Source organism: Syngnathus typhle, linkage group LG6, assembly GCF_033458585.1.
Source record: "Syngnathus typhle isolate RoL2023-S1 ecotype Sweden linkage group LG6, RoL_Styp_1.0, whole genome shotgun sequence".
Taxonomy (NCBI): domain Eukaryota; kingdom Metazoa; phylum Chordata; class Actinopteri; order Syngnathiformes; family Syngnathidae; genus Syngnathus; species Syngnathus typhle.
In genome coordinates this window covers 2,246,657-2,274,340 of record NC_083743.1, presented here as the reverse complement: position 1 = coordinate 2,274,340, position 27,684 = coordinate 2,246,657, and the positions used below count along the sequence as shown (strand labels likewise).

General features: G+C 49.3%; 4 protein-coding genes across 4 annotated transcripts in view; 1 reads left to right on the top strand and 3 right to left on the bottom strand.

The window, feature by feature from the left end:
• Window positions 1-626: 626 nt before the first annotated feature.
• On the bottom strand, window positions 627-4,184 carry LOC133155919 (transcription regulator protein BACH1-like). The gene is made up of 5 exons (XM_061281595.1): window positions 4,060-4,184; window positions 2,689-2,943; window positions 1,650-2,573; window positions 1,382-1,588; window positions 627-1,303 (listed from the first exon to the last, which is right to left on the bottom strand). Exons 2-5 carry the CDS (start codon window positions 2,929-2,931, stop codon window positions 1,124-1,126), a joined length of 1,554 nt encoding a protein of 517 aa, XP_061137579.1. The 5' UTR covers window positions 2,932-2,943; window positions 4,060-4,184; the 3' UTR covers window positions 627-1,123.
• A 9-nt stretch (window positions 4,185-4,193) lies between these two features.
• On the bottom strand, window positions 4,194-8,640 carry usp16 (ubiquitin specific peptidase 16). The gene is made up of 18 exons (XM_061281594.1): window positions 8,313-8,640; window positions 8,168-8,245; window positions 7,886-8,088; window positions 7,710-7,813; window positions 7,490-7,602; window positions 7,209-7,423; window positions 7,043-7,138; window positions 6,824-6,954; window positions 6,650-6,737; window positions 6,475-6,556; window positions 6,315-6,406; window positions 6,169-6,222; window positions 5,845-5,985; window positions 5,242-5,770; window positions 5,029-5,123; window positions 4,863-4,949; window positions 4,648-4,789; window positions 4,194-4,555 (listed from the first exon to the last, which is right to left on the bottom strand). Exons 2-18 carry the CDS (start codon window positions 8,226-8,228, stop codon window positions 4,440-4,442), a joined length of 2,349 nt encoding a protein of 782 aa, XP_061137578.1. The 5' UTR covers window positions 8,229-8,245; window positions 8,313-8,640; the 3' UTR covers window positions 4,194-4,439.
• Window positions 8,641-8,797: 157 nt separating this feature from the next.
• On the top strand, window positions 8,798-10,551 carry rwdd2b (RWD domain containing 2B). Its single transcript, XM_061281598.1, has 4 exons — window positions 8,798-9,235; window positions 9,310-9,377; window positions 9,481-9,846; window positions 9,975-10,551. Exons 1-4 carry the CDS (start codon window positions 8,984-8,986, stop codon window positions 10,216-10,218), a joined length of 930 nt encoding a protein of 309 aa, XP_061137582.1. The 5' UTR covers window positions 8,798-8,983; the 3' UTR covers window positions 10,219-10,551.
• A 6,236-nt stretch (window positions 10,552-16,787) lies between these two features.
• Window positions 16,788-27,684, bottom strand: part of LOC133156184 (cell adhesion molecule 2-like) — a 39,632-nt gene continuing 28,735 nt past the window's right edge. The window contains exons 3-10 of the mRNA XM_061281992.1: window positions 25,503-25,652; window positions 23,137-23,289; window positions 22,938-23,075; window positions 21,378-21,536; window positions 21,088-21,178; window positions 20,779-20,957; window positions 18,928-19,050; window positions 16,788-18,709 (exon numbers count right to left, since the gene is read on the bottom strand). Coding sequence (XP_061137976.1) covers window positions 18,591-18,709; window positions 18,928-19,050; window positions 20,779-20,957; window positions 21,088-21,178; window positions 21,378-21,536; window positions 22,938-23,075; window positions 23,137-23,289; window positions 25,503-25,652 — 1,112 coding nt within the window. The 3' untranslated portion in view covers window positions 16,788-18,590. The remainder of the gene's footprint in view (window positions 18,710-18,927; window positions 19,051-20,778; window positions 20,958-21,087; window positions 21,179-21,377; window positions 21,537-22,937; window positions 23,076-23,136; window positions 23,290-25,502; window positions 25,653-27,684) is intronic.

Genomic DNA, 27,684 nt, shown 5'->3' with positions numbered 1-27,684 from the left:
CCAGCAGGCTAAGAATGTTCCTAACAATGGCCGTGCAAAATGGGCAAGGCTCCCTTGCAAAACATACGGAAGCGGCGCAATGGCTTGTTTGCGACCCGCCAACGGCTTGCACGTCGGTTACACTTGGAAACGGACTTTATTTGAGCATCTACGGAGCGTTGCCGCTTTCCATTGCTAGTTTGCTTTTCAACTTAAGGATCTTAAAGGGAATTGGATTTCTATGAGTCACTTTCAAGGCTGCATCCTTATTTTCAAGTTCATTTGGTGGTGTTAAAAAGAAGACAATAACTAAGAATTCAATTGAGTTTAGGAGGGGAAATGATTTTCAAAATTGCAAACGCAAATTCATATCATATACCTATATTCTGACCTTTCTGAAGTTTGCCTTTTTTAAAAAGGTGACAATGTTTTCACTTCCTTCAAGTGACCAGGAAAAAATCCACATGATATCAGAGCAGTATCCTATTTACAAAGACATAGTTTGGAAGAACGGATTTGCCACCCTGCAAAAATGATGAGGCCAGCATTCTTGCACCCCTTTCCCATCTGCGACCCATGAGCAATGCAATTGCTGACGTCTACCGCCCCCTAGTGGCACAGCTAGCACACAGCTAGTACACAGCGGATTTTGATTGCAAAAGAAAGCATTTAATAGAAAATTGTCATCAATATGGGCTCTGGGTTCATGTGCAACAGTGCTTTCCAATGAAATGCATAAGGCACCGTTTGCATGACAGAGCATCAACAATACCGTTACGGACGATGCGCGTTAGCACTGACAGTATCGTGATGTAGAAAAGTTCCGTTAGCGCTTTGCATATTTCTTCAGAGAATTACAGTCATATAATACTTGATGATAAAAACGAGTTAGGGGGGGGGGGACGTGTTCAAGTGCAGGTTTAGGGATCAGGGTGAGTCTCTTCCCTGAGAAATCAAACGACGGATGCCTATGCTGTGGTTAGGAACGCACTTGCCACAGTTAAATCCCCATCTACATTGAGGTTATTTCAAAATGCCACATCCGTGTCTACAGTTTGGCATACTATAAAAAGGTCCTTGCACACAAGGTGAAGTACATCCAGGGCAGGCCCGAGGCTCCAAACTTACCGCTTTAAATCCACCTTCACGCGTCTTTCTGCGGCGAGTCGGGGGCCGACAGCTTGGCCAGGAAGCGCAGGCGCTCCTGGTCCGAGGCGGGCTCGGCGCTGACGCTCTTGCACAGCCTGCAAAGACTCTGGCGTGTTTCCTCCAGGTTCTGCTCCAGTTCTGCACGCTCCTGAAGTAACTTCTCCTTCTCGCTTTTCTGCGCAAAACAAATGCAGTTGAAATCAAGCGGCGATATCCAACGGAGAGAAAAAAAAGGGGGGGGCAAGAGACTTACTAATGTTTTGATGTCACCGTCGAGATGGTGGATGCTGTCCATCTTCCTCTTCCGGCATCGTTGGGCCGCCGCGCGATTTTTGCTCCGGCGCCGGACGTCGTGAACAAAGTCCAGCTGCTCGGCCGTCATGGAATGGTGCTTGAGAAGCTGCTGGAAAGCGCTGCGACTCAGCGCCGAGATGTGCTCCACTGGGAACGGCAGCTGAATCTGCAGAGGAGCGACAGCGGGTCAGTAGGGTTCCCCAAAGTCGTCCCGACGCGACGCCCACCTCGGCCGCTCTCCTGTTGTTGGCCTCCGTGTCGCCGTCCGTGTCCACGTCGGAGTCATCCCCGGAGTTGAGCGAGGATACGCAGGGGCTCTTCTCCGACTGGGACGGAGCGTCGGCGCACGGGTTCGACTCGTCGGCCGATCCGAGCTCCCTGAGGAAAGGACAGTCGGCCGGATTGGAGGTCAGGTCCAGCTGTTTGAGCCAATGGAAGTCCGAAGGGGATTTCTCCAGATCGCTCCTGTCCGAGGGGGGCGCAGTCTGAGCCGGCGGGTACAGGTCGGACCAAAACCCCTTGGCCAGATGCTCGGCCACTTCCCGCTCATCCTTGCTTCTCTCAGAGAATCCCTCATCAAGACAAGAAACGAGGCCGCAGTCCTCGTCGAGTCCCTGCCCGGGCTGCATCCCGTCGAGCGGATCCACGGGCACCGCCGCCGCCAGCTCGCACGGCAACTCCGGCGGACCCGACTGGCTTTGAGCGCAAACGTCACGGGAGGCCAAAATGTCCCCGCCGGCGCACAGCTGCGAGGCGTGCCCCGCTTTGGCCGGATCGGCCAGCGACAGCATCGGACACGCGACGTCGGCCGACAAATCCGGGGATACCGAAGACATCTGCCGCCCGCAGGTTTCCAAACACAAGTCGCGGGTCGGAGCGCCCGACGGGAACGGCGGCAGGGGTTCCGAGCCCAAGTGGCAGCTGCGCGGCGGCGGCTTTGCCTCTCCGCCTTGACAGCAGCGCCTCCGCTTGACATCCTGCGCTTCCGGCTCGCAAAACTTGGGGATGAGGAAATCGAAGCATGCCGACTCCAGGTTGCGAAAGCCCAGGAATTTGGCGCAGCTTTGGATCTCGTGGATGTTTTCTTTAGTGAAGAGCAACTTGGAGGTGTAGGCGAACTGGAGCAAAGGTTCAAAGCCCCGCACTGTCACCTGGGGCAAAAGAGGAAGACCACCCGTTGGGTATCATTGACGTCCGTCGGGCGCAGGCACACACACACGCCCGCCAGCCGAATAAAAATCGGACGGAGCGAGTTCCCGAACTGACCTCATCCGGCAGGGCGACGACGGTGTTGCGTTTGGAGTCGGCGACAGCGACGCAGCCGTGGAAGTACTCGCTGCACGAGGCCAGGACGGCGGCGTGGGCCCGGAAGCTGCGGCCCTCCACCACCACGGTCACGTCGCACAGAAGGTCCCGCCGCCGCTGCTCGTCCAGGCACTGCAGTACGTGAGCGCTGTGCACGGCCGACTGGAAGGTGAAGACGGACACGCGCTGGGCTTGGAGCAGCATGGTTCACTGGGCCTGAGGAGCCAAGAGGAAGGTCTTTAATTGCAGCTCTTCCAGAATCTTCATTCAATGATACCTGATGTCATGAAATAGGAATTGAATTGCCTCCGTGGAAAATAGCACTCGATAGGAAATTATACTTGATAGAAATGGCAGCTTAGTCTACTTCTGTCATTTTGTTGCTCTACATTTTTCATCTCTGTATTATATGATCTGTCCACATGTGTTGCTCCATCGTTTGTGTTCAAATCATACTTATTAATAACTTACTCATAAGTACTTGAAGCACTAACTCCATCCACCACAACACTGACGATATACGAAAGCCCATCAATGGTGTTTTTCATTGTTTGTTAGCATTAAGCTAAACTGACTTTTTAAGGCAAAGCTATGCGGTTGTTTGAAATACCCAATGTGTCATTCTTTATTATTCATTGTAACTGAGAGCGTTCCGGAGTCACAGTCAACACTTGAGTCATTTCACTGCCATTAATTAAACCATTATTATTCATATTTTCTGGCAAGAAAAGTGGCATGCCATGCATCTTCGTTTTCTGCTATTCACCAGTTCGGGGAAATGCAGTTGCATAACAACAAAATGAGTTCATTTAAAGGCAACGCTGTTTTGTTTTGTTTCGATCGACGACGACGACCAAAACATGATTGAGTAAGACGCTTATGCGTTAAAGCTCAACTCTTTTTGCAGTGATGTCAAACGCGAGGATCCTAATATTAGGAACACTTCTCAGCCTCATACGCATTTCCGTCCAATTTAATATGGACAAAGTTGAGCATTCGCTTGTCGACTAAGCGGTTAGCTGCCTTTTTAGCACTTTTCAACTCGTCGAGGGAAGTTGAAAATGCTGACTCATGTTTGGCCAACTTGGCCAAACGCACGGGGGAGAAACAAAAGCTCAGTGGCGACAAACTCTTTGGTTTTACTGCACGCTTGATGACAAATGTTCATCATATTACAGTCATCGTATTAAGTTTGGCAACGTTTAGAAGTAAGGAAAAGATCGCTCGCACCGAAGGCGAGGCCGTTTGCGCTCGAATTTAAAGCGACAATATTTTGAGATTGATATAGAGAAGACAAGAAATAATCGATTCAAGCGTCGAATGAGCACCGACCTGGCGTGTCAACTCGTTAGCGGTACCATTTGGGTGCTCTGGGTCGAGACGAACGTGCCCATCCGGGACCAGTCAGCAAAAGCACAGGATGGGAAAAGCTTTGTGCGCATGCGCGGGGGGAAGAAAGCACCCAATTTCACAGCAATTGTGTTTTTATTGCATATTCATACAAAATAAACATGTATTTGCTTAAAATTCCACCCCGTCGTCCCCTGTATGAAATGATGAGTTTGTGTACATTTTTTTTTCCCCCTCAACAACTGTTTGCACACCTTGACATGTTCCCATGAGTCTGAGAAAATGAACAGCTGTAAAATGTCAGCCCTCTGAGAAGTCACCATGTGAGTGGCACAGCAGAAGGTGTACACATTGGATGCTTTTTAGTGGACCCTCTCATAGAACAGGAGGTAGGCTTGACTACTCAGCACTCTGCTCTCGCTCACTGGCTGCACGCTGGTGTCGCTGATGTGGAACCACGATCCGAGCGGTGGATCTCCTAATGGGTTTGAGATTCAAACAAATCAGACCGTGTTTTATGACATCATCAGCAAAGATAGTGGATGGGTCCTATTGAGTCCGTTTTTTTACCCTCGAGTTTGCCGGAGGACGGATTGGAGTTCTGCGCTCGAACTTTCACAAAGGCCGTGTAGTGACCGGACCTCATGGTTCCGCTGTGCTCCACGATGCCGTACAGGCTGTACGGAATCTGTCGTTCGCCTTCCGCCACATTCTGCGTGGACAAACCAAAGGCGTCGTCATGGAGTTCACAGGCATCGAGTTTCCGAGTGCAAAATCATCTTTACCTTACTCTTGAGGGCACAAAAAGGGGCGAGATCCAGGATCAGAGGGAAGGGCACGTGTCGGTTGACTTTACAAATACTGTAACCGTTCTGAAGAAAAGCAAATGTAGTCAGACGGTGCAATGTGCAAATGGGAATGAATGCTTGTTCCTCCTGCCGCACCAATCACCTGCTGAAATCTCTTCAGGTGAAGAGTGAGGACCGGTGGCGGAGAGGAAATGAGCATTTGCTTCGAAGCCTCCGTGTAGACCTTCTTCTTGGCTCCTAGCCAGAAAAAATGTTGTTTGGGAAAATACTGACTCGCCGCATCCCAGAAAAGCGGCAAGTCGGACGATGGCCTCCAAGCGTTCCGGGTGGACGTAAACTCCGAATTTTTGCCTACCTGCACTTTTGTTCTTGCCGGCCTGCCGTTTTGTGCAGCTGATGCAGAGCAGACTGTTGTTCTCGCTGAGGGTCTCCTCCTCCGTGAAGTGGAAGAGACACGACTCCACCGAGCACTCTTGCTTGTCGGGCGAAGGCCTGTGGGCCAAAGTCTGGAAGGCCAGTTCCGGGTCCTGGTTGACCACCGTGTATTCCTTGGCCTTTTCCAGCAAGGCGTCGTCCTCGCTCTCCGGCTCGACGAAGGCGTCGTTCAGGTCGATCGTCCTCATCATGTCCGGCAGGGGGTCGTCGTCGGCGGCGTCCACGGCAGCGTCACCGGTGCCTACGCGAGCCGCTTTGGACTGGGAGTTGTTGACGGGGTCGCCTTTGTTTTCCTTCTTGACGGGCCGGGTCGGGTCGAGGGCGTTGGCCTTGTGTCCGGGCAGCTTTGTTTGCTGCGCGCAATCGTCGTCGTCGTCTGTTGCTTCGTCCAGAGATGCCAAACTGTTGAAACTGAGTCGGCTGCCCAGCTTCTGCTGCCGCTTTTCTTGCTGCACGCAGAGGAAACAAAGACGTGTTACGTACGGGGCTCGGAAAAGCTTTTGGATGGTGAATGGAGAATTGCCTTGGCTTGTTTCTTGGCCTGCTTCTTGGCTTTCTTCTGCTGGTACTTGCTGCCTGCGCAGACCAAATCTTCGCTCTGACTTTCCTCGCCGGTGCCGCTGCTTTTGCGCGCCGTTGTTTTCTGGCTCCTCTTCCTGTACGCCTGGACCGGCAGAAAAGCAGGAAAAAGACGAGGAGGTCATTTTCATTTGTATTTTTTGAAGGCGTGATTAAAAATGGGCCATAGGTCGAGAAAAACGAGCGCTTTCGACTCCCTGCCGTTGCGTTGGATGATTGGAAGGGAATTCTGTCAATGGAAAAGCAAAGCCCACGCGAGAATGTTTACCTGATCAGAAACCGGAAGCGAAAGGTCCAAAAACATCTCGGTGACCACCGACACCTAGCGAGAGTCAGAGGAAGAGGCGGGTGGCCGGCCGGCCGGCCGAGCGTTGGCTGCCGGTGTTATTTTGCGCGGCGCGCTGCAGCACGAACCGTTTGACACTTTTGACACATGATGGTGCTGGTCGTCTCGCCGCCAAACACCTGGTCCACAAAATTCTTGGGCAGCCCGTTTTTCTCATACTCTGCAGATAGACGACGACCGTGACGCTCGGCAAAATGAAACGACATCGAGGCGACGACTCGCGCTTACCTTTAACGACGGATTTGAGCTCGTCTCCATCTGTGACTTTTCCCGAACGTTTGAGTGCCTCGGTGATGGCGGAGCTGACTCTCTGAAAGAAGCGAATCATAATTAGTTATATATATCCCCCCCCCCCCCCCCCCCCCCTTTGCAATAGTGAGGCACTTTTCAAGCCATTGCTTACTTTGCTCTCCTCTGCCCTCATCCCGTCGAGCAGGTAGCGCAGCAGCTCCTGGCTGTCCTGCTGCTGAAATCCTTTGAACCTGGCCGCCCTGCTCACGCACGCACGCACGAGAGACAATGGCGTCACGCCACAACAAATTTGCGGGTTGTGACCTTTGTGGCGGCCGGCACTCACTTTTTACAAACTTGCGCAAACAGCTCCTGAGGCGTCACCACCCCCTTCTTGGAGTCTTGGATTTCGTTGAGGAGCTGATTCATCGCCACGGTTAGCGATCCGGGCGGATCCAGTTCCGCCACAAGGGCCCCCTGTGCTCACAAAAAGGACAATGGGTCAACTTGAAGTGATGTTCATTTTTGGACGCAGAAATGTCCTTGAGGCTAAGAAGTCACGCACCAGTTTGGAGGAGGAATCTGCTTTGACCCGGAGTCCGCTCTTGTCTTCCATCACCTTGTTAAGCGTCTGTCTTAGCATCTGCGTCTGAGAGAGGTTCTGCAAGAAAACATTTGACGACACCTGGTGAAGACACGGGTCCCATTTGAAAGGGCTTTGAAAAGCTCACCTGGATGACGGCGTTGAAGAAGCAAGTATTTCCCAAGTTGCTTAGCCCGCGGACGGGAACTCCGCCGTTTTTTTCCATGGTGGAGTCTGGCAACTTGCACACAGCTACTTTCTTGGTGACCTTTCCCTCGCAACTGCGGGCCCTGATGTTCTCCTTGTCTTCATCTTCTTCGGTTTTGAACGTAACGCTTTTGGGCCGCACCTCAACCACGTTGTCTTCGAAGAGGAGAAACCAATGTCACGATTGCGACATCATCAAAAGCGACTCTTTTTTTTTTTTACTTTTCCGTGCTTTCTGTGCATGCTCCAGCTGAGTCATCTTTTGAATGTTGTTCACCAGCTGAGCCAGCTGACTGCTCCCAGAGTAGCGCACCTCATCGTCACACGCGTAGCACCTGAGCGAGAGCAACGTTTGACACACGTGCAAGTCCAAATGTCCATTTTCGAGCAAGTCCCAAATGTGAATGCGCCGCCTCTGTGAGATGTCAATGGGTCCACTCACCAGACACTCCAGCTGTCCAAGCTGATCACCAGGCAATGCGTGTCAGACCTTGGCGTTTCGTAGTGCTTGATGGCATGCTTGTTCTTGGAGCTTCGGCCACATCCCTTAAAAGAAGAGCTTCTATCAAAGAGTTCTGGACGTCAAACGAACTCAACAGGTCGGTCACACCAACTCACTCTGTGGCCACATTTCATGCACATCCACACATCCACAGAGTCCTTTTCCTCCTCGGAGTCCACCGAAGGAGGCTCTTTGATTCGGATCCCTTTTTTCGGCTCCTCATTTTGACAGTCCTGGCAACTTGTCCAATCCAAAACACCAGAGACCTTCTTGAGAACCGTTTTGTCTGTGCCTTTCCTAATGTGCCTGCAAACTGGACCTGTGAGGATCAACTCCATTTGTAGAAATGTATCCAACGAGTCACCATCATTTGTGTGGAGATGGAAAAGCGTGCCTACCTGTCATTTCAAACTCATCCTCCTCGTTGGAGCGTCTGTCCTTCGCTTTTTTCTTCCCCATGTTCCCCCTATTTTGCGCTATCACACATGGAAAGCACACATGACGCGTTTGTGTTGTAATGCTGCTTAAAAACAAGCCACTTACGTGATGATCAAAGTCGGATTCGAGCACGTAAGGCCATAACGTAATTCAGCTCCCTGCTTGAGGAATGACTTGACACGCACACGGAGTCGAACCACGTCACGCTTGCACTTTCGTTGACTTTTTCCACTAGACGCCAAATAGGATCCAAACACCTCAGCAGGTGCCCCATACAAGTACTCTTCGAGGACACATTTGGACACAATCTGCGTACAAATAGGCGCTGATTTGGTCGTCGAAAGTGAAGCGAATCATGTCAATGGGCTGGGATATAGAAGCGGAACCAAAATGGGACATTTTCTTCACGCGGCCAGTGGATTTGTTGCACTTCCGGTGCGAGCCTTGCAGGCTAAACAAACAAATAAGACAATTGTGCTCGCTCGTGCTTGTTTTCACACGTTTAGCACACACTTGCCCCGTATTTGTCGTCATGGGGAAACTCTCATAAAGCAAGCTTCGTGTACATAAAAAAATGATACATTAAAAATACCTTTTCCCGGTACGTATTTCGAGTGCCACGCCAAAAATGTTCGGGTAGGTACGCCAGTACACACTGGTGCGCCAACTTAAATCTTCCGGGTGGAATCGCGCTTGTGCGGAGTTTGAACGTGGACCTTTTGCAATAAAGTTAGGGAAACCGAATTTTAAATGAAATTCAAAACACACATTTTAGCATGTGGTTCAGGGAGTGGGCAGAGGCTCAGCTGGCAGAACTCGAGCTGCTGACAAGCATGTTCCCCACTCGGGAAGAACTGGAGATTGTGGACCAGCTGGCCCTCGCTGAGCTCCGGGACTACGTCGGCGCCGAGCGTTCGCCGTCGGCTTCCAGCGAGAGCCCACCACAACCGGCACCATCTCCCTCTTCCAGACCCCAGTTCGTCATCAAGCAGAAGCTGGATGATGACAAAACGAGAGACGCGGAGGGGGTAAATAAAGAGCAATATTGCAATCGATTCATTATTTCAGGTATCAATGGCATTTCGTATTGTCATATTTATAGGTGGCCTTTATTCTCTCCTGCACGTATCCACCAGAGTATCCGAGTGTGGTCCCGGAGTTAACGGTTCGGTAAGAGAAGAGAAGAGCTCAGCCAATTGATTGGACACACTTCCGTTACCTATGATGCATCCATGACAACCAAGTTGAGTGTTTTTTATTTCTTTTGCCTTAGTTGTTGCAAGCTGAGTCGTGCCCAGCAGGCCCAGGTCCATGCAGGACTCAATACGCACCTGGCGGACACCTGCCTGGGAGAAGCGTGCGTGCTGTCGGCGTTGGAATGGCTCAGGGACAACTTGCGTGCTTTCGTTGACAAAAGCTTAGCGGCCGTGGCGGCGCCACCTCCTCCTCCTCCCGAAAAGGACGTGGAGGCCTTCAGTCGGCTGTGGATCTACAGCCACCACATCTACAACAGCACCAAGAGGAAGAACATCGTGGAGTGGGCCAAAGAGCTCGGACTATCAGGTTTCAGCATGCCCGGCAAACCTGGGATTGTGTGTGTGGAAGGTCCACAGGCGGCTTGCGAGGAGTTCTGGTCCAGGTAACTTTGGTTAACATTTGGCTTTGCTTTGATTGATGCTTTTCGGGTTTTCCAAGAAATTAGGACTAGGGGTCCGACTTTGCCACTATGGTTCGAGTTTCCGACTAAATGTTGTCGGCACTGTGCAGAGTTAAGAACCTGACGTGGAAACGGATCACCATTCGACACCGCGAGGACGTCCGTCTGCAGGAGGCGCCCGGCGTCCAAAGCATCGACTCCCTGCGCAAGTTCTCCGGGTTCGAGGAGGCGGCCTTCGACCCGCGCGGGAGCCGAGGGAACCACATGGACCTGGGTCTGCTCTATCAGTTCTTGCGGGAGAAAGGCTGCTGCGAAGTCTTTCAGATGTACTTTGGCGTCGAGGGGAGGAGGTAGTCCCCCCCGTGAAGCGCCGGGCTCGGGTGCCGAGCATTGATTGCGCAGCTTCGTCACGTGGACAAAGCGGACAAACTGGACCGCCTGGGCCCAGTTAGCACAATTCTAAATCCCAGAACAGGCTTTGCAATTAAGTCACCAAACTTGACCAGAGATTTGCTGTTTGCACATTTAATAGCAGCGCACGGCCCGCGGAAGCAGCTCGATTGGTAAATGGTGACTGTAAAGATTGGATCTGAAGAATTATAGATAAGAAAATCTCATTTTCTTTTAATGAACACTAAGGTAGAGCAATCAGTGAGCAAACTCCAATTAAAACTTGTGATTATTCAACGTGGGTCTTTTTTTTTCGTAGTCACCAGCGAGCGAGATAAGATGGTGGATCCGGGAGGAAAAGGGCCACCAAATGGCACATTTTGCTCAAAGATGCTGACAAAATAATGGCGTTGCTTTCCAAATGAGGCTTTCGAGCCAATGTTCAATTCAGTTTCCAAGACAAGGTTTGATTTTTGAACCAAGGTTGTCTGAGTCACGATTTGAAGCCAAACTTACGGGCTTTAAATTAGAGCATAAACCTGCTTTAGGATTTGTTAGGCATTCGAGATGTTTATTGAATTCCCAAATCAATGCCTCTGGAAGAACGTCGCGCGTTGTCTTTTCGCCAGCAGAGGGCAGTGTTGAACAAGCGAGCAGCGTTTTTGGACTACTGTCCCTTCCTTGTTGTGCAGCTTATGAAAAAGGCCAGCTCGATGGCGCTCCACAACACCTTCACGGGGCACCCATCAACAGAATGCTTTTTTCCTTCTTGTGACTCAACTCGAAGTCTGAGATCTGCCACTCCCAAGCAGCTTTGCGTTCAGGGCCAGAGTTTCTACATTTGTGACTAAAGTGAGACGCGGTTCTTTTGATTTCAATTGGGTTTTAAAGCCACGGTGAAATGTAAAATGAGGCTTTCAAGCCCATTATAAGGCATTAAATGAGGGTTTCAAGTCAGGGTTCGGATTCCAAGCCTAGTATGAATGTTATCATGTAAGCTGTAGAACCATCCAAATAACGCGGAGGCCAAAACACAGTTTGATAATGCTCTCCGCTATTTTCCTTTTTAAAAACTTGCCATTGTTCTTTTTGTGTGGTTTGCCCCCCTAATTTCCCCATTACAGTCATTTGGGCCGTCTTTGAAGATGCATCGATAATAGGATCTCTCTGCTTAATGCAAGCAAATAGCTTGGCAAATGACTGCGGGCGGGAGGGAGGGAAGGAACGCGTCCGTCCGTCCGTCCGTCCGTCTTCCTTTGCTCTCCAGCTAAGACCCCCACCCCACCCCCTTTCCAACACTAAACTTCATTCATACACGATTTTCTGCTATTTTTCTTTGTTTTCAGCAGACAATAGAACACTTCTGTAGGTGCATTGGAGCGCTGAGGCATATAATTGAATTAATATGCTTGCACTATTTCAACACGGGGATTTCATGACAAGGGCTCTTAGTCAGCACTAAGCTCAACTAATGTAAATAGCATTGGCAAACTCTTGGCAAAAGGAAGAGTTTGCAAACTTGGACATCGGAATTTAGGACATGTCAGGAAGCAAAGCTTCATTTCAAAGCCCAAGCAACCCTAATTTTCCTCTTTAACCAAGACCCTGACTTGTGACCTTTATTGAAAACGAACTGACCCTGACTTGAAAGCCACAATCTTTTCTCCAAATTGTATTGCCAAAGCCTAATGTTGGCTCCACCCCCCAATTACAAACCCTGGTTGCAAGACTCAAAAGCCAACGCCTGTCCTCAAAGCCTAATTTGAACCATGTGGCCTTTTTGAAAGCAGACAAAGAATCACACAGTGGAAACGTGAAACGAATTCCTCCCAAGTCAAGTCGTGATTAAAGAAACTGAAAAAATCCATCGTTCTTTGCCGGCGCTGTCTGGAAACAGGGCCCCTGACACATCTTTGGGATTCCGGATCTTCCTTCACTCTCTCCAAATGACCCTTCAAGGTGAACTCTCGTGCCGTGAATACTAAATATGGCGGGATTAAACATTTTCTCTCTTCTGGCGACGATCTAATCAGTTGTCTGGCCACAGTAATCCCCGAGGTTCGCTATCTGGCCGAGCACCGGCTCGCCTGCCTGCCTGCCGCTCTGGAACTTTTCGAGCTATTCGAGCCGCCGTGCTGCTGCCGTTTCCACCACTTGATACGTACGAGTTGCGACATTATACTATAACAAATGATCTTTCCCCATTGAAATGAACGCAAATGCCAATATTGCAGGCCCGCAAAAAAAAGATGACAAGTGGCAGGTACAATCGTGTACTTTAAAGATAGATAATAGAATGCAAAGAATGAAATACGTATCAACCCTCTGGTATTGTGCTCTTTCCATTGTGCCTCGGCCACCAAGGGGCGTAGTACAGGCCTTTTCACACAGCACTTTGTTTTAGTGCTTCACCCTCCAGCAGAGGTTTGAAGCCTTAATCCTGGTTTGAAACACTCATTTGAAACTCCAACACTGTTTTTTAAACTCTAAGCTACCCTTGAAACCCAAACTTGAAGCGCTTACTCTGGCTTGGAACTCGAAAACTGAAGCGACCTCCGCAGGAAGTCCAAACTTGACCACCGTGCTGTTAACAACAAAAATGTCTCATTAAAAGCCTCTTATGCTTGGAGCATTCCATTTAGACGATTGTTATTTTGGTGGCAGTGCCAGTTTCATCTTTTAAAAAAAGAAGAAGAGGGAATCGTAAAGACGGCCACATTGCGTCCTGTTTGTGACCAGCCATGTTAATAACGTGAGCAGATTGTCAAGAAAACAGATGCGATTGAAGTGCTTGGAAACGCTATGAAAAAAAAAAGAAGAAGCCCGCTTCGGCGTGAAATGGAATGAAAAAAACAAAAAGCAGCGCTCTGTTGTTTCGCTTTCAACGGGAACGAATGTCAATCCAACAGATGCTGTGATATGCTACGCTTGTCATTCCAACGGAGGAGTTATCAGTCTGCGGCTTTCTGATATTGCAACTTTAATGAAGTCTCTGGTGAATTGTGCGCCGATGGAGTTCTCCAATCCAAACAGACGGCACATTATTTATGCCACAGGTAGGACGAGCGGCGGCGCTCAGGCCCGCCCGGCCTGCCGTTTGCCTCAAATGACTTGCTTCCCAAGACAACATTCGCCGGCCCGCCCGCCCGCCTTTGTGGTGCCGAGGCTCTCCACGGCTGCGCGCGCTTTCCGCATGGGGGAGGGAGCTTGCTTTTAATTAGATCCTAAAAAGACAATATGGAATAAATCAAACATCGGACGCCTCGTGCCTGGGCGGACTATTTCAAGACGCGCGGGCGGCTGAGGACCAATGACTGTGGAATACCAAGGCCAAGTCGGGCCCCGCTCGCTCGGCTGGGTTCGGCTCGCCGCCATCCGCCCGCCTGCATCTCGCGGCGGCCTGATTTGCAAAAAGCCCATGGGATGACCTCACCCAGCGGACGGAAGAATGGTCCCCGCGCGGATGCTTGCGTGTTCTTTATTTCCACATCATTTGATGCTTTGTTACGAGTGGCGCTTTTATCGCGGGGAGCCGTCCGCCATTAGGCAAAGCACGTCTCGGGATAATGTGCCGCCCGCAGTTTCCGCAGATGAGGCGTGAATGTCGTCGCAGGCCGATTTGCGGAGCTTTGCCTCTCAGGGAGCCAGCGAGCGTCATTTAAAGCTACATTATGCGAGCAGTTTAGCTCAAGAGAACGGCGGCGGAATCTCAATTTCAGGCGTGCTTTGCCTCTCTTATATGGCATCCGTGTCACTTGGAAAGACGACATCATCTGACAAACTTGAGCTTCCATCGCAAACCGGCCGGCAAGTCAAAATCATCTAAAGCCCCAAAAGTCGACTCTGCAGAACTTTTAAGCGTCTGCATTCACTCGCTGAACCGAGGCAAAAGGTAAACAATAGGGGTGTAAATCGCGGGTTTTGTCACGATACGATATAATATCGATATAAAGAACTACGATACGATATTTGCCGATATCTTAAAGCCTGCTGCGATTCATTCACGATATATCGCGATATAGTGCTCTACGATCGATATTTTTTTTTTTTTTAGTAAAAAATATATAACAATATCCTGATTTATAACAATTCATACGCAAAATCAACAAGGTACTGCAAACTCTTTATTTAGGAAATGACAAGAGTATTGTAGTATACAAATTGCTTACTTTAACACTGAACTTTGATGTCGTGTTTTTTCTTTAAATGTGCGGCGAGATTTGTTCTCCCTGAATATTTGATCACCGCATGGCAGGATTTACAAACTGCACGTGTCTTGGCCGTTGAGCCATCTTTTCTTTGGAATCCAAAGTGCTTCCAAACGAATGACTTGAAGCCTAAAGGGGAGCAAATTTCCTCGTCTTTTTGGACACTAGCCATAGCAGCAGCCCAGGAGCCGCGGACTAGTTGTCCCCTCCCCTTTCACGTGCGTGCTCTGCTCACAACACAACAACGCCGGAAAGAGGAAGCAAGCAACAATGAACTGGATTTCAAAATAAAGTCGCGTCTAATGTCCGAGGTCAAACACGGCGATATAAATCGATGTTTACCTTTAGCATCGATACCAATAAATCGTAGAGCATTATATCGATTAATCGATGTGTATCGATGTATCGTTACACCCCTAGTAAACAATTCAGCAGGTACGAGACTTCCATTTTCTATACACAGCTCAGTGACTAGAAATATTGCCAAATGGTGAGAAAGTCAAAAACGTTCCACTCTGCATTGTTACGATGATCGACTTGAAGTTGTGTCGCTCGCTCGGCGTCGCTAATCTGCAATTAAAAACACATTCCGCCGCTCAACTTGCCATCTTTTCTTTCATCCTTTTTGGACTTGCCTTCACCGGCGAATTACACAAGGCAATTGACGTGCTCGGATGGTGAAAACAAGCGCAATGACTCTTAATTCCGCCTTGCAAGATGCTCACTTTGGAGCTTTTCCCGTCGCTGCATGCCTTAGGCCGCTTGTCACTAAGCTACAGCGCAGAGTGAGATCGAGAAAAAAGAACTTTTCAAGTCAGTACAACGCACGGAGCTTGCAATCAGACAAAACCGGCCGCCATCTAAGTGTGATCAGAAGAAGAATGTTTGGTAAGCCTCCTGTTTGTACGTAAGAATTTTCCAATCCAAATCATGTGGGGAATCGTGTTTGATTGACACCTTTCATCAAATCACGTGTCTGACTGAAAATGACATTTGCTTTAGTTTGACAAGTGGAAAGTCACCTTCGGCCAAGATATTCTCTTACTGTGTTGACAGATCTCTCTCTCTCTCTCTCTCTCTTTGTAACATCTGACATGACGCATCTCTAATTACTAAACGATAATGGCTTCTCAGCACCATTTTGCAGCAGCGCCATTACGAGCCGCTGTCTCAATTTCGGGCTTAACGGAGCGCTTTTAATAAAGCGATAGCGGGCCTTTGTTTGTTTGTTTGCTTGCTTGTTTGGCGGCCACGAAACGAGGCGAGGCGAGCATCGGGGACGGACGGGCAGATGGTTGGCCAGAAAGGGTGTTGATAATGTTTCTCAGCTGGGAAGCAAAACATTAGCTCAAGGTCAATGGCGTTGCTTAACGAGCGCAGATATGCCATACGACGGCTGTCGTTGGGAGAGGCCTTTGGCTCCGTCCTCGCCGCTTCATCGGCTGGAAATGCCCATTTGATTTACAAAAACCATTGGAGCAGCCAATTCGCTGATTAACCTCAGAACGTGTCGACATATTTTTCAATCGGGACCGACACGCCGTGGCTAAACGTAATCACAAATTGTTTGCGGTAAAGCGGAATGTAGCCTAGAAGAATAACCTGCTCTAATGAGCCGTGCAGAATGCGAATGTCCACCGTTGTTTCCACCGTTTTGTTTCTTTTATCCATTCGGCCCAGCCCTCATTTGTCCGCTCGGCGCTCTTTTTAATGACCTCATTTCCCCCAGCGGGAGGGATCAATAAAGCGCAATCATTTCACCTCCAATTAAAGCCCAGCAAAGTTGACCACCATGCCAAATCACAAAGTGCCTCGCCTCCACTTTTCCTCAGTCGTCTGGGGCTTCTCACATCTACATGCAGCTCCACAGGGTCGTCCACAAAGATTTAGTCACCTTGGAGGCGACAAAGGTGGCAGAATGAATTCTGGGCAAATGCAACATTAAGCCGACCCAATGTTTGGGAGAGGAGACAACAGCTTTTTTTTCCCCTTCACTTTTGCCTGGGTCACCATTTTCTGTGATATGTCAAATTTTAAAAGAGAGAGAGCGGTCACATATTTAACAATGAATAGCATTATTACTAAAACAATAAATATAGACAAAACTTGATCTTCCTTTACATCGCCTCCAAAAAAAATAATAAAAGAATACAAACGTGTAAGAAAATCCTCACCGGAAACGCTTATCATTTCTATCCTTTTTTTCCTCCGAGCTAGCAAGTTGTCACGATGTCATCGGCGCTAGCAGTAGCAGACGTTGAACATCGGCACACTCAAAGCACAACAAGCCAACGTATTCCGTTTAAATTCATATTTTAATCCACATTTTTTTGCTCGCTTCAGCTTTACATCGGCATAGTTGAAAAATGTATATTCAATATTAAGCAGAAGGAAAAAAAAAAAAAAATCTCACTTTTTCTCGCACCCAGACATTTACCCCAACCTCATAAAAAGCAAATTACTTACAGCGAATTGAAAAGTCTTTTTCTTTTTTATACAAAACGACTTCTTTATGTCACGATGAAGTAAGGTGAGCGTCGGTGGTCCTTTTTTTGTACAGTGATAGCTGACGTTTGATTCACCAACGCTTTTGCAGCAAACTCAAAGGCCATAACGGTGATCCTTTTGTCCATTTGGGGTGGTGTCACAGAAGAAGGGAAAAAAAAAAAGGACTTTTGGAATAACAGGTAGAATATCTGTATTATATGGGAAGTGATGAATACATACATTTTGTCTTTTTTCTGCCCTCCGTTACAATCCCTGTTTGAAGAAGAGTATGAGGAACACACTGAAAAGGATTTTTTCTTTTTTTTTTTTACAAGTCATGACTGAAGGTTAAAGTTCCCATTTGGACCTCAACAGAACAGTCCAAAAGAGTATGACGCACTTTTCTCACAAGATGACATTTTCCCCCTTAAATTGGTCACAAATCATTTGGCCCTGTTTTTTTCCCTATTAATACGAATGTAGTCTCATAACATGTCATCTCATGTCAAATGTCTTGATTCACATTCCATTGTCTTTGCGAGTGGCCCCTCAGCCTCCTTTATAGAAGAAAAGAGCCGTCCGTCGACAACATGTTGGAAAATGCTATGAAACTCAAGTTGGAACTATTGACTTTTCATGACTAAAATTCAATACTTACATAGTATTTACATACCTTCGGCAAAATCTTACGGAACAGCTCGGATAAAGAGCACCGTCGCTATCCAAGGAAAAGCTCGTATCGCCAAGTGAGCCGCTAAACAAAGAACGTGATGGATTTCTATTGGAACGCACTGGTTCTTATCCTTTCTACAAGTATTCAAGCTCTTCAAGTACCACCACCGTGACCAATATTCAAATATTATAGCGTCGCCACCACCGATGGCAGTGAATGAATTAACAGGACCTACATATAAAATACACCATCAATTGTACAAATAGGATCCAAATAAATATTCAAAATGAAATATAACAAGGCGACGATTCTTTCTCGTGGCGCTACAGGGAGCCCGAGAGCCACAGAATACTTCTTTAACGTGCTTTTCATTGGACAGCACCAATAACCATAAACAAATGCGCCGGGGATGGAAATAATCAACAATATTCTTCACCGATATTCACATTCTAGCAAAAGTATTTAACAGCAATATGCACATGTTAAGTGTCTCTCCCCTCCTCCTACTCGGTCGGGGCTTTCACATTAGTGGGGGTGGACCGAACGCTTTGTTTCCTCTCTGATCCCGTTATGAATCCTGAGTCAAGAACCAGTTGGCGTCCTCGCAAATTTGTGCTTTTTCAAATGCCGGCCCGGGGGAAAAAACAAAAACAAAAAAAAGCCTTTCATCTATTGAAGATTGTGCTTCTACATTTTGCGTTTCAGGGTCAACTTTGGGATCTTGCTTTGCGCTATTGTGGAGGAGAAAGAAGAAAAAAAAAACTCCCCGAATGCTGCTAACAAACGTGTTGAACAAAGAAACAGCTTTGACTGGCACCGATATCGCTGGAACGTGTCATAAATTAAGAAGGGGAAAAAAAAAAAAGCTCTGTGAATGACGACGCGTAAAACAAATGAATAAAAAGGGAGGACGTGACACGGAGGCAGCTTCTATCTGCATGTCTGTAGTCCAAAAAGAAAAGGAAAGCCTAAATGAAGTACTCCTTCTTCTCCTCGGCGTGCATGTGGTTCCCTTCGGCGTTGATGATGGCCGTGTCGGCGTCGGGGGCGTCCTCGGAGCCTTTGGCCTCGTGCGTTAGATACGTGCCTGGGCAGAAAACACACGCCGGCTCACTGTGACGCCACGACGGAAGCTAGCTAAGCACCTGCTTGGAGCCCAGTGGCCGGCCACTAGAAGGCCCCCAAGAGCACTTTACGCAAGTCCAGAGGGCTTTTCTCACATGCAAAAAGGGAACAAATATCATAGCACAAACGTTATCGGCAGATACGGAGGAGCGGAAAAGCAAATTTTGCTGGGCTTCTTACCTTTATGTCTGGCCAGGTAGCGGCCCAGGACGATGATCGAGCACAAGGTGATGAAAACCACCACGGCTACCACGCCGCCGATCAGGGCGTGGTCGGGCCCGTGCTGCCCCATGGCATTGGGGTCTGACACATGAGGTAAAGACATTGGTTCTTGGGATTCAGAGAAATATGGCAGGTAGCTCCAGTGGATGGATGGGTGGATGGATGGATGGATGGATGGATGGATGGATGGATGGGTGGGTGGATGGATGGATGGATGGATGGATGGATGGATGGATGGATGAATGGACGGGCGGATGGAGGGACAGACAAGCGGCTGAAAAGCCACATTTCGGTACATGCACCTTGATCAGAGCAACAATCCGCTTGCCAAATAGTGAGCCTTCCCTTTCGATGATGTGCTTGAGGGCAAACGAAAGCATTTGCATGGGCGGTGCCTGCTCAGTGGAACATTCAAACTGTTTGAATGAACATAATATAAAAATGATCTACGCACACCACCATGGCTTGGCTTTAGTGTACTTTCAATGCGCTCCTCGTCCGGTTACTAGTTGATAAAAGCAGACTCTTTTCTAGCTCTGTTAGCTCATCCATCATCGGCCGCACGCTCCGTGTCACGTTGGCCGAGGCGGCGCGTGGACACGGAATGAGATTGCCTGATGCGGCAATGTCGTTGGGGAAACGAAAAATGAACAAAAAAAAAGAAGCTTTTCACGGGAAAGGTGCACGGACGAGGAAAGTCTAACAATTATTGGCGTGCCTGGTTTGTGGATTCTCGTACCGAGTCACAAAACAAAACAGTCAAGAACTATTTGATCAGTCCTGTGAAAAACAAGTGCCATTTTTGTCATATGTTTTTTATATTTCGACGTGAACAGAATGTCAAAAAAATGGACATTAACGGGGACATGTTAAAAACAAACAAAAAAAGACGTGTTTGATGATTTGTGGCTGCCATTTTGTAAGACTATTTGGCACAGCTCTCAAAAGTCTGTTCCTCTTCTCAACAGTAGGGGGACCCCCCTTTCCGGCCGCCGGCCGCTTTACGAGGACACGGCGGTGGCTGCAGACGTGAGCCGCAGCCATCGCTCAAGTGTACTTAACCGCGCCGCATCTGCTGCCGTCTCGCCGACATCTCCGAGTAATTACGACACGGCGCGTTGCCTCGCTTGGCTTAATAAAGCGTATTAGGGCGCATAATGGGCGGCGGTGATGAATCGGGCGGGGCGCGGCCGTGACATTTATTGCCTCTCGGGTGCCGCCAATGAGTCTTCCGGGCCGAGGCCATCTGAGGAGTCAGCCTGAGGTGATGGGAGGTCCTGAGGAAGCATTGTTGCTTCCCAGGCGTCATCCAAAACAAGGCAAAGCTGAATCGTCCCGCAAAATGGCGTATAGATTGCATTATTGACTTGAGCCGGACGCATTTGGATGGAGAGGAGGTGTCGTACTGCCACGCCGCCGTTTCGGCACTGTGTCGGGCGGGAGGGAGGGAGGCTTTCAAAAAGCAGCAGCAGCAGCTCGCGAGGCGAGGCGAGGCGGCTTTTAAAATGCAGTACACAGTCAATACTCACACCCGAGATTTCTCACTTGATTTGAGGCGGTCAATGACATGGAGTCAAGTGAAGCATTGCAGATGAATAAAAAAAAAAGGGAGAGAGAAGACCGGTGTCTGGCATCCTGAGAGAGTAATTCATTTTCCTTTCAACAGACGTAGGCAAAGCTTTCCATGGCTTTTAAAATTCCGCACAAAGTCAATCATAACGTCAAGGTTTCTACTCGTCAGTGACATGGACTCGAGCGGAGCGGAGAGAAGAAAGGTGTCGAGTTGGAATGCGAGGAGCCTGTTCTCACCGTATACAAAGAGTTTATACTCGGCGCTGCTGGTGCCCAGCTGGTTGCTGGCCTCGCAGCGGTACGTGCCGTTGTCGGTTTTGTTCAGCGTGGTGATGGTGAGCTCCGGGCCCTCCACGATCATGCGCTCCACGTCGGGCAGGTCGCCGCCGTCTTTGGACCACACCACCCATTCTGGTCTGGATCGGGTGAACGGAAGAGAGAGCAGATGTTATGGACTAGTGATTTCTACCCAAACGAATATTCGAATTCAAACCAGTTGATTTCCACTCAAGTCACGTGACACCTTGACACATTGGCGTGACCCACCTGGGGTTTCCTCTGGAAACACACTCCAGCTTCAAGTACTGGCCCTCCTGCGGGATGATCAGCGAATGTGTGATCTCCAGATGGGGAGCATCTGCAAACAAAAGCAGTTAGCTGGCTCTCCAGGCATCGGGCAGCTGCTATAATACGCCCGTCTTCTTCTACTAATCCCTTACCTGCATGCTAATCCTCACTAATCCCGCCGGAAAGCAAAAATCAACCCGCAGACGCTCGTGTAATCTGGATTCTCGTATTTCCTTCTCAATGCTAATCCGTCTGCGCGCGGGACTCACAGTGGACCTCCAGGACTTCGGTGGTGACGTAAGGGTTGGCCAGAGAGACGTGCTCCACCATGCAGGTGTAGGCCACGAGGTCGTCGCCTCGCTCCACCTGGAAGCGCAGGCTGCTCCTCACCGTCAACGACTTGCCCGAGGCCGTCACCTCGGTGGTGCCTGCGGAAGGGAGGAACCACAGACGGAATGGAGCCGGTCTGCTTGTGACTGGATCTACAGTCGCTGGGCCGTCACAAACGGAATGCTTTTTTTAAATTGATATTCAATGGTTTTTTATTCTGTCATGTCTGTTTGTATTTCTTTCTTTCTTTCTTTTCCACACTGCAAATAAGAAGAAAGGCGACAAGGCTTGCTTTCTCTGGTGGGAAAAAGAAACAAAACTGAGAGTCAGAGCCTGAAATAAATGCGACGTGTTGCTGCTATTATGCCTGACGTAACTCGCCCCCCCCCCCCCCCCCCATGAGCCAGCAAGGAGGGCCAATTTGAGTGACAGCACAACATCACGCTCCGAGCGTAAAAGACACGCTTTAAAAGCACGCCTACAAAAGCCTCCCATCCCGGAGCGCTGACTGACGTCTCTGCGACACTTTGACATGGAAATGAAGTTTTTAAGTCGAGCCCTCCAGTCGCCGCCTTTGTTCTGCGGGTGGCTTTGACGACGAGGCGCCTTCGCCGTCGCCGTCTTTGCCCGAGCGGCTTGACGACGGCCTGACAACAGACACCAACCAGACTTTTTTTTCTTTCTTCCTATTCCGGTGACTCAAGGAAGGCTGCACCAAAAGGGGGGCCAATCTTCTCAATAAGCAGATAGAGGTTGGCTTCTATAAGCAGCCGCTGGCTGAATACCGTGTTGACTAGCCACAGGCGTGTTCAAGTTTTGGAGGCAACTTCTGGCGAGGAGCTCAAGGAAGCGCACGCCATCTCCACCGAGAGAAACGGACGGCTCCCGCTCCGAGCATCTACGTGCGCGCCATCTCAACGCGGCCAGTCTTTCACCTCCTCGCCGCGCCGCGTTGCCATCAATCACGCCACGCCACGCCGACCAAGCCGCCAAACGGACGGACAGCAGACAGACGGAACCACCAGGAAAGGGCTTTCAAGCGGGAAAACTTCCATAAAGAAAGAGCAAGCGTCACGTCGCTCTTTGTGACTTGCCGATGAAATGAAGAAAGCCATGAAAGAAAGCTGGGAGAGCGCCAGCCTTTCTGCCTTCTATGTGATCACCGCACCATCTGCTGCTCTCGGATCTTTTCGTCAGCCGAGGCGTGACAAATATTCCTTCCGCGTTGTCTCTTGTTTGAACCTAAACAACGTCGTCGTCCACACCATATAGAGACAGCAGAGCGTGAACAGAATTGACCCTTTCCATACTAAGAAGTGGAAGGAAAAGAATAAATCAGAGAATCAGATGTTTTGGAGCCTCAGGCTCATGGTTTAAGTCCACGAGCATTTCTTTTGTCCATAATGGCTTTTCTTGGAGGAGGGAGGAACAGCCACGTCTTTCAATACTTTGGGCTCATTGTCACTTTGAAATAAGACGCTGCCCCACACATGACCCACCTTGGACCTCCTTGTCGTTGCGGAACCACCGGAGTTGGGCCGCCGGCTTGCTTCCCGTCGTGGTGCACGTCAGGCTGATGCTCTCGCCTTCCAGGGCCGGGCTGGTGAAGCCCGTGATCTTGGGCCGCTCCGGCACACCTGGGACGCAGCGCACGCGCAATGTGACGGAGCGCACGTGGGAGAAGTTTGTAACTCTGACCTAAGACGGTGAGGAAGGCCTTGGTGGTCTTGACGGGCATGGTGAAGAGCGAGCACGTGTACTGGCCCTCGTCGGCCAGGCTGACGTCGTTGATGCGGATGGTGAGCTCCTGCCACGACGCTCGCACCAGCTCGATCCGGTTGTCCCGAAGAGCTGCTCGGACCGAGCCCAAGAAAAAGTCAGTGAGCCGGCCAGCCAGGGCTGACAGGAACAGCCAGCCAGCCGGCAGCCAGCGTCCACCCGCCAGGCCATCGGGAAATATCTCAGCGCCGTCTGAGATTACAATATTTCTTTACGTAAAGACCTTGCATTGATTTCTCACTCACGGGAAGACTTTTAGCGGAAACCTCCTACGCACGCAGCTACTTAAACTATTCAGTTACAACAAACACCAAATCTAAAAAAAAATATTCAGCCAGCGACGCATTCGAAAAAACACTGTACGAGTCAGACGAGGCCCGGGCGAGGGAATCCCGCCGCTACCGGTTTAGCTTCTCGGCAGCGGAGATCCGTCACAATCAGAGGCAAATGTCAGCGTGCGTGACAAGGATTGTTTTAGCGCGCTCTTGAGGAAATCAATGTGATGAAAAGGTTCATTTCCCACCGGAGGGAGACGTAAATGTGCCACGATGGATGACCTTGTACATGCGCTGCAGCTCAAACACGCCACAAAATGGCGCCAAGGCCGTCCGATGACTAAAACAGACAGCAGGACTAGTCCCCTAAGGACATTGAAAAAGCAAAGACGCTCTGACAGATAGATCTAGACACACGTTTTTTCTCGGTTCTACTTTCACTTTCCTCACTTATCAATTTCCTGGCCCTCTCGTTTTTCTACTTTACTGCTTTGTCACATTTTCCGGGGAAAGCGCTTTCCCAGTTCATTTATTGCTTTGAATTCTTCGCTGTTTGTTTCTCTCATGCCCCTTTGCGTAATATCGGACCTGACAGACGACGAGCGGAACGATGGCGGCGACGTCCAGCTTGAAAGCAAACGGGGAAATTGCAAGGTTTCATTTTTGGAAGCCTAACTCCCCAAGCCTGGCTTGAAACAGGAACATAAAAAAAAAAAATGTTTGTAACGTCAAACAGTGGCCATGCAGCGCCTCGAAACAAAACGAAAAATGAAATCACACTTTCCTTTGGCAAAGCGACACAGGAAAAGTGTCAATACAAAATGTTTGCAAAGGGGCAGACGCATTTCAATGTGTGCGTATTTCTTGACAGAATGCTGATCTTTTCATTTTTTTTTTTTTTTTGCGGGCCGTAATCGTATCATCGTGAAACATTTGCCAAGATGTATTTATGAGATGAAACACCTTGCGTTCACAGCGACCCATCTGCCTGGCAGAGTTAATTCTCCGCCACACGACTGGGAAGAAAACGTCGAAGAAACGCCTCACGTTTAATACGAGTACTTTATGTGCTGCCACTCGCGCAAATTCACCGAGGATAAATGGAAGCCTGACACGCTACGCTCGCTGCAAGGCGCATTTAGTCTGCCGTACCAAGTCCATCAAATACTTGATGACGGACGGAGAAACATTCATCCAGCCAGTTAAAACCTGTTCTGCAAAAACCCCAAAAAAGTCAGGACTGATATTTCCAGTTTTTTTTTTTTTTTTTTTTTTTTAAACAAGGTCTCGGGAGTTGTCAAAGAAATGCAATCGATTGGCCGATCCAAGGCTGTCGATAGCATTCCCAACAACGCCGTTTCCCGACAGCAATGGCGACCGCGGGCTAATGACGCTAGCCTCGGCGGCGCTAATGAATGTTTGGGCGCACACCTTAAGGCTTTCATTTAGCGTGTAACGGCCGTTTGATGACTACAAGGCGGTCGCTGGCCTTTGGCGATCCAGCGCCAATGTCCCAATTAGATGCGCCAAATGACGCCGCACGCCGCACATGCCAACCGAACATCCGGCTTTGAATTTCTCAAGACAGACGCATATGCCTTTATCCTTTTTTTCCCCCCATCGCTTCTCTCATCACATCAAATAAGTCTTTGGGCTTTTTTCATCCTCATTTGTCAGAGCTGAATTCAAATGGAACAAATTATCCAAAGGCCAAAGATCAGATTTTGTCTTCAGCTCTCCCCAGCAGTCACTTAATAATACGCATAACTTTTAAGTCATTAAAAAAAAAAAAGACACCAATACAGCTGTTGAAAGGTCATTTGAATCTTTTCTGGCCCCGGAATACTTGGCTTCAGGCTACTTTTGGTGTTATTTAAAGACAAAGCAGCAGATGTTTTATCATCATCAACTACTCCTATGAAAGCTGCAAAAGTGTCTTTGGACAGAGCTGGCCAAAATCTCTCAAATGGAGGCTGGAAACATTTTCATCCTTTGCTTTCACGTCCTCACCTTTCTTGTCACCGAAGAAGAGCGTCTGCTGCGCGGGGTTGGACCACTGGAGGGAGGTGTTATCGTTGAAGTCCACCCGGCAGGTCATGTTGGCGGCCGAGCCCTCCAACGCTGTCACGTTCTGAGTGATTGGGAACTGACCTTGGCCACCTGTGGAAACGATCAGAACATCTTTCAACTGAGCTGGCAAGTTGAAAAGACCAGTCCCGGTTGCAAGGTCTCCGGCGGCGGACGCTCATGGTGCGCTCCTGAAATGCGGCTCTCCCGTCCCAAGGTGACATTGAGGCGGCCGCTTAACCGCGTCGGCCGCCCTTGCCCGCCTCATTAGTCAGTGGAGTGAGCGCCGGAGGCCCAAAGCGTGGCGCCTCCCAGGACGCCCAAAGATCGGCGCACCTTCCTTGACCTCGATTGTCCCGATGGACGTCGCTCGTCAGCTCAGGGACACGTCGGGGGGCCGACTAAAAATAGCAATGAGAGCTTCATCCCGGCAGGTATTTTTGCTCATTAAAGCATCCGGCCATGTCCTGCTTTGAATCCGCCGGCCGTTTCAATGATTCGCTCCCATTCAGCCGCGTAGATTCAGACATGGACATTTCTGGTGGCATTTTTTGTCAGGATGCCTCGGAGGTCTTGCGTGACGAAATCATAATCAATCTAAAAGCGCAGTCAAGGTTCGAAGGCAAAGCATCGTGACAAAAGACGCCAAGGTCGCCCGCCTGCCCGCCCTCTCGGCCTCTGAAGATGACACACCGAACAAAGAGTGCGCTCACCAGAGACCATGCATCGCCCCAAACCGTAATTCATATGGGCGGGCGCCCGAGGCTAATCGGTGTCAAGAGCGTGCGAGCGAGCGTTGGAGTGTCTTTGGGGTATGGTGTGCGCTGAAAGGATGCCGCTCGTTGACAGCTTGCAACGCTTGCAGGTGACGGCGAGCGCGCCAAAACCGCCGTCAAGTAAGACGCTCGTTTGCGCATCGTTCTTCATTAGACAATGAAAAGCTCACCTCGTTTGCGCATCGTTCTTCATTAGACAATGAAAAGCTCACCTGTTTGAGTGCTCATTCGGTAACCTCAATCATCTCCGAGTTGTGAAATTTTCAGTTTGAAACATGAGTTGGAGGGAGGGAGGGAGGGAGGGAGGGAGGGAGGGAGGGAGGGAGAGAGGGAGGGAGAGAGGGAGGGAGAGAGGGAGGGAGAGAGGGAGGGAGGGAAGGTTGAGCTCGGCTGGGGCGTTGTGTAAACACAAATATTTGACGAGAGGAAACGGCGGCAACAGATGCACTCGAGGCGTGCTGCAGGTGCAAAGCGATGATTAGCAGCTAGCAGAGTTTTACTCTGCCAAGATCTGACAAGAAAAAATGATTGGACTTTTGATATCATCTACTTGGGGCGACTTGCGAAAAATAAATATTCCTATGAACTTGAAAAAAATCATGTCAAGAATTTCCACTTCTAATTTTAAAGTATTTGGGTTGGCTCAATCCAATTGATTATGGTTAATGAAACCAACGTCATGGACTTGACCTGAATAAAAGGGATTTAGGATCAAATTGATGCACACTACGGCGGCGGCCCAGAGCGTCCCTTTTAAAGTGCTCTACAATATTAAAGTTCACCCAATATGTTTCTGGGCAAGGAATTGTGACTTGACACTGCTCAGGGGCCCAACAACACGACGAGTAGGGCGCTGACAAAAAAGGAAAAAAAAGCCTCCTGCTGTTGGTTCGTGCGTCAGTGGACTCTGTGACCCAACATCAAGTATTGCACATGCCGGTGTGAGCGTTGCAAGATGATACTTGCGTGTTATTGATTTTTTTCTGACCTACGTGGAGAATATCAATACAGCAGGACGGTGGCGTACGCCGGCGCACCGGCGGGGCAGATCAACAGCAACGCCGGGCCGATGAATGGAAAAAACATTTCTCACTATGTAGCCAGGACATTTTTGCTGGGGCACCACTGCGAGGGAGGGAGGGAGGGAGGGAGGGAGGGCGGTATGGTTGCGAGGGAGGGAGGGAGGTTCTTCTAAGATGAGCTAGCGCTAGATGCCTCTGGAACATATAGAATGGTTGCTAATGTCGAGAAAAACAAAAATATTCCCATCTTTGCGCCTTGAACATCCACCCGTGGGAATGTAGGAATTAATCACCGCTAATGCTGTGTCGTGACAAAATTGTAATTAA

Coding starts and splice junctions, on each gene's coding strand:
- LOC133155919 (XM_061281595.1), bottom strand. CDS start 2,931: ATGCTGCTCCAAGCCCAGCGCGTGTCCGTCTTCACCTTCCAGTCGGCC. Junction 2,574..2,688: donor TCGTCGCCCTGCCGGATGAG/GTCAGTTCGGGA, acceptor CTTTTGCCCCAG/GTGACAGTGCGGGGCTTTGA. Junction 1,589..1,649: donor ACAACAGGAGAGCGGCCGAG/GTGGGCGTCGCG, acceptor GCTCCTCTGCAG/ATTCAGCTGCCGTTCCCAGT.
- usp16 (XM_061281594.1), bottom strand. CDS start 8,228: ATGGGGAAGAAAAAAGCGAAGGACAGACGCTCCAACGAGGAGGATGAG. Junction 7,814..7,885: donor GCATGAAATGTGGCCACAGA/GTGAGTTGGTGT, acceptor TCTTCTTTTAAG/GGATGTGGCCGAAGCTCCAA. Junction 7,603..7,709: donor TTGGACAGCTGGAGTGTCTG/GTGAGTGGACCC, acceptor GCTCTCGCTCAG/GTGCTACGCGTGTGACGATG.
- rwdd2b (XM_061281598.1), top strand. CDS start 8,984: ATGTGGTTCAGGGAGTGGGCAGAGGCTCAGCTGGCAGAACTCGAGCTG. Junction 9,236..9,309: donor AAACGAGAGACGCGGAGGGG/GTAAATAAAGAG, acceptor TCATATTTATAG/GTGGCCTTTATTCTCTCCTG. Junction 9,847..9,974: donor TGCGAGGAGTTCTGGTCCAG/GTAACTTTGGTT, acceptor GGCACTGTGCAG/AGTTAAGAACCTGACGTGGA.